The sequence below is a fragment of the Fukomys damarensis genome, unplaced genomic scaffold, assembly GCF_012274545.1.
Source record: "Fukomys damarensis isolate Sample0158 unplaced genomic scaffold, DMR_v1.0_HiC HiC_scaffold_30, whole genome shotgun sequence".
Classification (NCBI taxonomy): domain Eukaryota; kingdom Metazoa; phylum Chordata; class Mammalia; order Rodentia; family Bathyergidae; genus Fukomys; species Fukomys damarensis.
Window position 1 is genome coordinate 22,064,887 of NW_022900942.1, and position 11,501 is coordinate 22,076,387.

General features: G+C 34.8%; 1 protein-coding gene across 3 annotated transcripts in view; it reads right to left on the minus strand.

The window, feature by feature from the left end:
* The window catches only part of LOC104856188 (serpin B7), a 95,849-nt gene extending 84,949 nt beyond the window's left edge, over nucleotides 1-10,900 (minus strand). Inside the window, exons 1-3 of one of the 3 annotated variants that reach the window (XM_010623109.1) lie at nucleotides 10,733-10,900; nucleotides 943-993; nucleotides 350-466 (exon numbers count right to left, since the gene is read on the minus strand). In XM_010623109.1, coding sequence (XP_010621411.1) covers nucleotides 350-466; nucleotides 943-993; nucleotides 10,733-10,900 — 336 coding nt within the window. The remainder of the gene's footprint in view (nucleotides 1-349; nucleotides 467-942; nucleotides 994-10,732) is intronic. The other 2 variants (XM_010623110.1, XM_033757546.1) reach the window with 2 other exon arrangements.
* Nucleotides 10,901-11,501: the final 601 nt, after the last annotated feature.

Below are 11,501 nucleotides of genomic sequence, written 5' to 3' on the forward strand. Positions count from 1 at the left end.
GTCATTACCATGTAGCTAATATTTTCCTCTGGGTCGTGACTCCCCTAACTGTGCCAATCGATCCCCCCACAATACATTATAACCCAACATTACTGCTAATGTGGAAATTCTCTTCAGCTTTGAAGTCCATCAGTCCAAAACCAAATACATGGACTCACTGGATGAGAAGTTGACCTTTGGAAACATTAATGATATTTTTGAAGACATTTGGGAAAATAATTAATAGCAAAAAGAAAATTATCATTTTTGTATAATTCAATAGAAAGGCACAAACCTTTGTTCACATAATGCATTTTTAAAGATTCAGGTCCAGCTGGAAATAGTCTTGTAAGATACCAGTTTCACCTACCTCATTAATATCAAATTCTTTTTCTGCAAAAAGACCATTGGCAATGCTGAGTTCATAATCCTTGTGGGATGCATTTATGTCAGACAGAACTTTTTTCAGTTGAAACTGAAGTCTTGGCTGTTTTTAAAAAGAATATATAAGGTTTATTTTGGTGGGACTGTAAGACTATGCATAATATCATTTACTCATGACATATGTACATTATATTACAAGACAGTTGAAAAATGATTCTATAGAAGCAGCAAATGATATCACACATGCACACACATATTATACACACACACACACACACACAATCCTTTGCCCTACCTCATAATAATATTTGTGATCAAATTAAATATTTTACTGAAATAAATAAACAATAAAATTATTTACAGAAAGCAATGAATTTCTGTACTAAATAACTAATTTTGTCAAGGTAAGTTGCCGGTAAATAACAAAGGAAAAGGGCATATCTTTTGGTTCTTTGCTATCTTACCACAATCACATTTGTTTTAAAGGGATGGGAAAAAACTAAAATATATTCATGAAACAGTAATTTTCTCCAATTTAATCATTCATTCTCATTTTTAAAAAGAGCACATTGCATTTACCTGTTTATTAGAGGAGTTTCTGTGTCCTGAGGCAGTGTTGAAGTACAGCACCTGCAAGCAAGACACAAGGAAAACACTGTTAGAACCGGGAGCTACCTGGGGAAGAGCTGGCAAGAGTTTACAAGAATTTATTGGCTTCTTTGCCAATAAATTAGTCTATTGCTATTCTAAGTGCACCAGTGGCCTAGAAGTGATTCTCTCCATGACTCAAACATCACTGAGCTGAAACAGACAGAAATATGTTCAACTTTTAATTTTTATTATATTTTTCTCATTTTCTGTATCCTGACTTCTCACAGATTGTCCTGGATTTTGGATGTTAATTTACATTAATGTTATAGTGACAAGAAAATATAGACCTCTGGATATCAATCCACACTCAGATAAAGCTGCATTGCAACTTCCCCCTAATGTAACACTGAATAAAATGTATTTGAACAGTTAAACTCAATACTGGATAGTCAATGAAATGCTACCATAATGTTCACTACCTCAACAAAATAAATCAAAATACCTGTGGACTATTTTATGACCTATGGAATGCTAAGCCTTGATTGTGGTTATTTTATTTTGCTTTGTTTTGTTTTTTAATTAGCTGGTAGATACCATTTTAACATTTGAGCCAAAACAAGTTAGGTCATCAATTCATGGGTTCATTTAAATTTACTTAAATTTTACCTACTAGATCCCCCCTCTTTTTCTGTTGTTTGTTGTTTTTTAGCAACTATGGATTCATAGAACTTGTCAAAATTTCCTACCAATTATTATTACCATTTCTTAAGTTTCATTTTATAAAACAACATTAATTGTCAGTTATATTAGATCGGTCTTAAGATTCTATATCATCATGATTTGATTACTTAAAGTTCTTTCTCTTTTCCTCTTCCTGCTTCTTACTTTACAGGATTTTCAACACATAAAGTTTTACTACTTTTCAAAACTAAAAAATTATATGAATACATGTTGTATCTTATCCAAAAGATTTCTTTAAGCACAGAAATTTACATTTTCACCGACATTTTGTCATATTTCTTATGTTGTCTCATACAACAGCAGTACTAAACAAATTTAGGTTCAAGTAGTCACTTGTAGTGACCAAATTTAAAACTGGTGTTTTATTTATCAAACAAGACTTTCTCTAAAAAGGCTAATTTAGTCCCATAGAGGATTTTCTCATGATTATTTGGAATTAATAATGGTTCTGAAATGCTTCTTTCCCAAACTGGACTGTTCTTACTAAATTCCACTCTCATTTCTGTTTCCTCCACCTGTCTTCTGGGTCATTGTGACCTTGACTTGAAGTCACATTTCAAAAGGCTTCTGACAAAACATGAGGACTTTTGGGTCTTGTTCCTTCTCTTCCTTTAATATAGATTATTTTTACATAGTTTAATAAACTTTAAAATGCTTTAAATTTTGAAATTTATGATAAATATGTGTATTTTGTAAAGTCAGCTATGTTCGTGATAAAATGCAATTGGAAAGTCTAATATTTTTCAGTTCAAAACTTACTTATGCTATTAGATTTTAAAAAATCACTTCTGCAATAAGGTATACATTTGATCTGTTTTAATTCTTTCAAGTGAATTTTGTTTAAATTTGAGTGATTACGCACAGCTTGCGTTTACCTATGGAAGGATTTGAAATTTTGACCTAGAACCTGTAGCAGTCATATGCCAGATACCTCTAGACTATTCTTGCTCTGAGGCCCACAAGAAGGTCAGGATTTGATTGTGAAAATCTTCCTTCAGCTTTCCATCTATAGATCTGGTAAACTCACTGTGAGAGCAAAATTGAAAGGCATAAGCCATTTCAATCCACAAGAAAATTTCTATATTATCCTAAAGAATATATGAAGAAATTATAAAACCCTTTCACCTTAAATTTTCACTATATTATGAGAATCTTATTTCTTTCCAACATTTCCATTAAAAAAGATAATAATCCATCTCTGACTACCCAAATCAAAAAGGAAGAATGTTATTAGCAACTACCACCATCAACCATCAAGATAGAGGATGAAGGCCAATCATTTCAAAGGAGAGAAGCAGTGACCACTCCATGCCCACTGAGTTTTTCAGTAAACAGTAAGTTCCATCTGGTCCTCTCGAAATGGAAGCACAGGGAGGTCTACAGGTAACCCTGACCATATAGACATTCCAAGGAGTAAGATACTTTGAGCAAAGAGCTGATACAATAATCTGGGTAGTACTTGATATTACCTTAAATACAAATAAAGAGATTGTAAAGGCTTTTTGACTGATGCTGGATTTGTGAATTTTGAAGCTCATAAAATTCTCAATGCACTGCCCTACAAAAAGACAATTATATCATAATCTGGAGCTTGACAGGGATAAGAGAAGCTTCTTGCCTCTTCTACCTGAAATAAAACAAAACAAAAAATTCTAAAAGATAGTGATATGAGTTTGAGGCCAACTTGGGTTAAACAGATAGTTAGAGGCTAGCCTAGGCTATATAGTGAGACTCTGTCTCAAGAACACCTCCCCAATTTTTTAAAAATATTTGCATCATGACCTCAATGAATGAATGAATTTAAAACTTAGTGGGCTGTTGTGTAAAGGATGTTCTTTTGTAGTAGCTTTTGTATTGAAAATGGTTTAATGATTTCCCTATAATCATTATACCTTTCAACTTGGTGACTAAAGGAATTATAAAATATTTATTTTAGAATTACTGATCCAAAATTCCCAAAGAACAATGTATTTTGGCTTTTAAATGGAAAAGAGACGAGTGTCTCTTTTAGGGAAAGTCCTGAAACAGCACTATTACACTCCCTCCAACATCCGTAGCATTTGATCTTGTAGCTGAAAATTCCAGCATTAGTAAGAGACAAAAAGAGAGTAATGTCATATTAAGAATATAAAAAAGGAAATAAAGTTTCAAAAATTAACTTTGCATATTCAAAATTCTGGTCTTTTAAAAAAGAATGTTATAAAGAAATAATTTACTATCCTTCTTTAAATTTATATAAAGATTTAATTTCCACAATAATTTGCAGAAAATATTTCTCAAGTCACCTTTAAAAAGAGAAGGCTCTGCAATGATGACAAAATTCTGATATCTCAAACAAGACAATTTTAGCAAAGATCGTATTAAAGCCTGGAAAGAACTTCCTGGGTATTTTTTTTTTAAATCACCCTGGCAATTTTTCCAGCTACTAGAAAAAGACACAGGGTAGAGTTTGGGAGAAGGATTAAAAAGCTCTTTCCTAGCCCAGAAAGTTGTTTTTGATTACTCTTCCTTCTTCTTTGGTTTAGAGAAGAAATGATGTTGGTCTTTAAATTAAATCAACTCCAAAACATCTGACAGTTATGAGAGGCCAGGGCCAAGCTAAGGAAGAGGTGTCAAAGACACTGACTGTGGCCTTCACCTGCGTGGTCCCTCACAGTAAGTTCAGCAGGACCATACAAAGAGTGAAGAGGGCAGCCCTCAGCAAAGTACAGGGACTGCCATAACCAGACCTTCTACAGGATGATCTGCAGCAAAACAACCTCCCGCCCGCACATGGTTTCAGACACCTCACTCAAAGGTAACAGTGGGAGTAACACTGACAGGGGAGTAAAAATGCCTAAATCTGGTCACACTGAGCCAGACAGGATGTAGTCAACAAAACAAAAGTTTTTTTAAAAGTTGTTGAGGCTACAAGTATGCAAATTAGCTTGATCTAATCTTCTTGCAATGTATACATAGATGAAAATATCACATTGTACCCTATAAATATACACAATTATTTGTCAATAAAAATGTTTTTTGTTTGTTTGTTTTTGTACCGGGAATTGAACTTGGGTCTTAGCACTTGCAAGGCAGGCGCCGGAACCACTGAGCTAAATCCCCATGCAAAATGTTATTTTTAAAATGGTTTTTAAAAATCAAAAAGATAAAAGTAAGGCCTTCGTGAAATGAAGCAAAGAGTTGAGACTTTGTTGTTGGTGATTGTTTTTATATGTTTGTGTTTTAGCGTATATAGCAGGAAATAAAAGTACAGCTGCACTGTTGACTTGGTTAAAACACAGAGTGTTCATTGCCAAATGTACCAAAAGTAAAAGTGTCTATAAAATGAAAAGAGTTTAATAACTTTGGTTTGCATATCCTGGAAGAGTAATTTAATAATTGCTCAGTGATTAAATCTATACAAGTATTAAAGAGTATGATTTAAACATGAAAAGTTGATTTAGTCAAGTGGGAAGCAAGAACACGTTTAACTAGAAGTGAAAAATAGCTATTAGAAACCTAGAAAGTATAAAATTGAAGCTCCAATGAGGCTTGAGAGATATAATTTAACAATTATTTAAAATTAAGTAGGATTAGAATTTTCCTTTTCCAATGTGGCACTCATAATACTTTTTGCTAATAATTGCTACTACATCCAAGTATTGATTTCCTCCTACACTTTGTTGAAGTTTTTCTTAGAAACTCATGTCTATGAGATCTGAAATACAAAATAGTCCCTGAGCAAGCAAATGATAAAATGCACTCTACATAAGGAATCAGTTATGGAACTGTTGAGGCAAAATTAACACTTGCTACCCTCTCACCTCTGCATAAATGGACAGTACCCAGAGGCAACCATGTATTCATTTCACTTCTGTCACCTCAAGAAATTGTAGGAAAAGTCTAAAACACTCCTAGGCAAGAGGAATTTCTTGAATTGTGTCTGTAACTCCTGGAATATTGATTGTATTTTTTGTAAAAATGTGCAGGTTTGCTTGAAGGTAGAGTATGTTGCCTTTGACCACATTCTCATCAGAGAGGAGATACTTAAAAATAGAGAGAGCCATTCTGACTCTGTATTTGCATGGAAAACTATTTAAAGCAGCTAATGTCTTCACCAGTATTTGTCAGGACTTTCATTTTCAAGGCTTTAGACACCTAATCAACATCACTACCTTATGAGTAGGGGAAAAGTGAAGGAAAAGTAGTATAAAAACTTACAAAGGCTATGAGTGTCAACTTTAGTCTTCATATGCTACAGAAAATGGAACTACTTCAATTTTTACCTCCTGTTTATGAACAATATGAAATGAAGTGAGAAATAAGGCCAAGTCAATACAGCAAGCAGTCATTATTTAAAGTTCACAAATATGGTGCCTTCAAATACTGAGGTGGTAGCCTGGAATTCTTATGTCAACCTGCAAGCCATCTATCTCCTAGTTCACTGTTGTTATGCACAATAAAACTCTTCTCTCTTTCTTCTTTTGATTTAGGAAAACACATGGATTTTCAATGTCTTAAAAAATATGACCTCTTCTCATTTGATTGAAAGAATAGAGAATGTAGTGAGGTACTTTGGGTCTTTAATCCTCCCTCAATTTTATGATCAATTTCACTTTGCAACTCCTGTGGAGTAGCTAACCTTTCATTAGCACAGGATGATTTGACAAGGACCTCCCCCGATACATTAAATCATTTATTTTTACTCCTATAAGGAAGGAAATAAAAACACAAATCATTATAATTTGAACTATGTCATTATAATTGTTTCATTCTTGTATCTCTGTGGCATCTACATCAGAAAACAAAAGTTTTTCTCTTAAATGAAAAGGAAAAGCTGCAAACAGAAGCCATGGCTGTGGATCATCTCAGATTAAGAAGAGAAAGAGAAGCAGTGGCTAGCCTTGTGTCCGTTGACCTTGACCACGAATGGCTCCTTTATACCTTTCTTTCCTAAAATAAGATAGCAAAAGTAGGAAAGTCCAGTTTTCTGAACTTTGGAACAGTTCAGGAAGAAAAATTTAATCACAGAAAGCTGAGAATACAGTGGTTGCTATAGTTGATTGTTATATAATGTTGTTTTGTCTACCTAATGAATGGCTTTGAAAATTATGACATGATTTAACCCATATTATTCATTACTTTTAAAAAAGAATCTAGAAATTAATGTTAAACCCAGTGAAGAGAAAAGAAATCACCTTTTTGGCCAAAATTTATCCTAAGTCAGATTAATCTTCTTGAACTTTCTAAGGTCTTTTGCAAGAGACTGTGGATCATCTATTTCTCTCCAGGCTTCCTCTTGTGACCATGCCAAATTATACAACTGTTATTTCTACTTACAGAATGGTAGAATAAAAATATATGCTATGAGTATGATTTTTTAAATGTTTATTTCATAAAATTCCAATTTTTATAACTTTTAAATAATATTGACCCTGGAACACATGATTTCAGGTGAATATAAATACTAATAATGTATTTTGATAAAAATTCACATAAAAGGGAAGAAAGGAGGGGAAATAAACTGTTTACACTTTTATATTAGAATGAGATAAGAAATGACTGTAATATTACAGATGAATAAAAAATGTTGAACATACAATCAGATATATAAATATACTCTTTGGGGCCTTTCACTAAAATGCCAAGAAACCTTCATGGTACTTTAACTCTACTGAACCTTAAAGAACTCTGATTTTTTTTATTTTAATGCAGTAAATGAGCCAAGGCTTCAGAAAGAACAGCTGAGCCCTTAGGTGAGCTAAGATAAACCAAGTCAGAGCATTAGTAAGAAAGCAAAGATATTTTGGGATTAAGAGATTTCTATTGCCCTAATTTACAATTTGAGAATCAAAGAGAAGAAAAAAGACGATCAGATGTACATTGTCATTCTTGAATGAGACACTTGGAAGGAAAACACAAATTATCTTTGAATTGATTGAACTTGGGTCTTTCTAAAATATAAACATGTGGTCTGTGGTGTTAAGGGTCCAATGTCATAAAGAATGACTAATTAAGGCATGGATAAACCTAAAGATTAATTTCCAAAGGGCATTTTGCAAAAGACTGGCACTTTGTACAAATAAATTATGGGAGCACTTTTGTGGTATTGACATTTTTTCTCTTAAGTCCCTTATAGTAAGTTATAATGAGAGTTATAGAACCACACCTGGAAGTAATTGATGGGACAGTGAATATTAAAGAGCAACTCTAACAAGACAGCCTCTCTTTTAATTCTCTGTGACCTACCTCCCTTGAGCTATTGACTCATGAGGTACCAGGCACTAGTGTGCATCAAGGAAATTCCAAACTTTCACCCTGCTACCTGCAGGACTGCCCCTTACTTACATGGTAAATAAGACCTGGGTAGTCTGCTGTTGTGTGAAAGGCAGACTTCTGTGGTGGAGTGGACCCTGCTCATCATTGCTGATATATTAAATAGCAATAACTTTAACTTTGAAGGTTTTTTTTTCCTTTTCTAATTGAATATTGTCAAATTGACCTCTTTGATGGGGAAATGAGGACCCAAAGGCCCACAGAGATAAAATAATAATTTTCCTAAAGTCAAAATTTGGACGCAATCTTCTAACTCCCAGACCCAATGTGTTTCCATGACACTGTTACTTCGTTTTGTTCTTTTTTTAAGTTACACAGTCAAGATGATAAATTAATTCTGTAAAACTTTCCCACAATAAAACCCCACATTCAACCTACTTCATAACTTTAATCTTTAAGGAATAAATACCACAAATTATATGCAATCTTTTATTGTCAAATGTCATTATAGTGCATAAGTATAGCATGTTTTGTTTAGCACTTTACTACTTGGTTGCTCTTTGGATTGTTTCCTGTTTTGGCTCTTGCAACTAATGCTACTCAACATCTGCACACATTTCTTGGGGAGGGTATATGTTTCCACTTCTCTAGAGTACTTTTCTTTAACTTATGTAAGCAGCTGAAATCAAGACGGGGAACATAGGAGCCAAACGTTATGGTGGATAAATTATGTTCAAATGATTATTCCTCTAAAATAAACTCCTGAATTGATTATTTGCTTTTTGATTTGATTTACATTTGAAGCAACTGACTCTTCATATGGAATGTAACAGAAGAACCCTCCTTCTCAACCAATTCACATGCAACCATCCACCTGCTTATAACAGCATGATGAGGTCTATGAACTTATCATAGGTACAAAATTATAGGCCCGACTTTTAAAAAGTGTTTATTTGCTTTGCTAGCTTGATTCTCACCAAGATATTTTATTTATTTTTTTCAGTACTGGGAATTGAACTCAGGGCCTGTGCTTTCCAGGCAGGTGTGCCACCCCTGAGCTACATCCCCAGCCCCTCATCAAGTTCTTTTGTTACTCAGGGTTTTTTTATTAATTAATTTTATAAAAATTACATTCTTCAAAGGGAGTTCATACTTGTACATGATATAGCTTTATTCCTCTTTTACTTTTTTCTTAAACATCATATATTTTATCTATGGATGGGTACATTTTTACTTGCTGCTAGATTTTTTTCAAAACATTTATATTTATTTAGAAACATACTGACTTTAAAATTTTGCAGTAAAGTACTCTGACTTGCATTTCAGAATGATGGCTTCAGGACAGTTGCTCTCAACTGGAGATTGATTTTGGAGGAGACAAAATTTCTGGAGATATTTCTGTTTTGCATGAATGTGGATGGGGGAGCACTGCTAGTATTCAGGAGATACCCGGGATGCTGCTAAACTCCCTCGCTGTGATACACAGCACATCCCTCACAACAAAGAATTATCCAGCTCAAATGTCAGTAGAGACACGGTTGACAAACTCTGCTTTAGAAGATCATACTGAGTTTAAATTGCAGGTACAACATCTCTCAGCACGCAGTTGGCATGCCAACAACCCCTGTGTGAAGTCAAAGTGATAATGCCACTTAGGAGTATTATTAGGGGTATCAAATAAGATTGTGTTTGTAGGGCCTACCTCAGAGACTGGTAATGATGTCATTCTCAGCTGTGTTACTGCCATCCCCTTAAAGTGAGGTACACTATGGACTTAGAGTCATAAGTCTCTGCCTTTTAACCAAATAACAGTACTAGACTTAATAGTAGCTCCCAGAGAAAGACTTACTGAGCTAATCAGAAAAGGAGGAGAATCATGCAAGTTCGAATTACCTGCACAAATGATCTTCAACAAGTACTAAGGTATAACAGATTACAACATGGACTAGCTTCCTCTAGAACTGAAATCAGCCAAACCTGGAATGACTTGAAGCAGCAGAAATGAGTATGACTTCAAGACCTCTGCATGCAATCTGGACTGGGTATTTTACCTGCTCATGAGCTGCTGAATTTCTATAACAATTTCCTGAGAAAAATCAGAGAGACCTTGGCTATCTCACGCCTCATATGGAATGGGGCATAACTTTGTGAAAGGGTTTGTGTGCAAGGGTGTCTTCATAGGCCCTTTCTGAAGGTGGTGGAGCAGGAGGTGGTGGTGATGACTATTCAGGTAGATTTCTGTTATTTGGTTTGTACTATTGTGTCATTTGTATCTAGGTAACTAATACCTAAACTAGCATATCATTGGTGTCTCCTTCTAGCTCCACTATCTCATATTTATATACTCAAGCAGTGGTTCTCAAAGTTTAGAGTATGCCTCTAGAGCTTTTTAAAATCCATATAGCTAGCCCCACACACATAGTTCCTGATCAGGAGACCTTTAGGTGGGGTCCAACATTTGCATTTCTAACAAGTTATACAGGTGATATTACTGAACTGGGAAACACACTTTGAGAACCAGAAGATTAAGGAAAGAATCAGAATCATTCTTGCTGCTTGCTAACTCAAAATCCAAGGCTTAGGGAAGTAGCTGAGTGGTAGAGCCCTTGCCTAACCTTTACAAAGCCCTGAATTCCATCCCAGCACCACAAATAATCAAATAAGTGCTTCAAGCTGTGTGCTTTCTTTCTGGAGAGGTATTTCTGGAGATATGGGAAGATATCACACCCTGTGCCTGGCACATTTCCTTGCCTGATAATTTGATGCAAAAGCCAAAACCGACCTTATCAATTTGATGTGCACAGTCACCTCGAGCACCCAAGCGGACAAGACTCAGGGCAGTGAAGATACTCAGAAAGGACAAGAACACATTTTCATTCCCTTGACTGTTATCCATCTCTCTGAGCAGGTTGAAGCCAAAGTCTGCATTTGCTGCAGCAAGGGAGGCCATTGTGAAGCAGAGTGCAGCCTAGGGGAGAAAGGAAAATTAAATTAGTTCTAAGCATATTTTCTATGACTAATTCAAGTTCTATATGCACTTTTTAAAATTTAAATCTTCATTTCTTCAGTTTTGAATGCAATTATCAAATAATTTGAAATACAAAGAAAAAAATCCCTTGGCTCAGCATATGCATTATTAACATTCTATAGCTATCTCTCCTGGCAAGAATACGATGACACTCATCTCACATTGATAGTCTTCAGCATAAGAGTTCTCCTTCTCTCCTATTCTTATCCAGGGCACATTCCTCTGGATGGGGCATTTCTGTCCTCAGTGGCCTTTGAGAGGCCTCTTTTCAGATCCCAAGCAAACACACTGGGTTTACAATTTCTCAAATCAACCCAGAAACCTAAAATGACACAGAGCAAAAGTACTGTTTACAGTGAATATTCTAACACTAGACAGTCAATTCAGGGTGCTATAGAACTTTTGCTTTCTAAACCATTCATAATTAATAAAAGTTTGAGGTTTAATGTGTTACTTCCTTACCACTTTTATCCACTATGGCTTCTAAACACACTGTTTTTCTTTTGTACATTTAAAGAGGTTT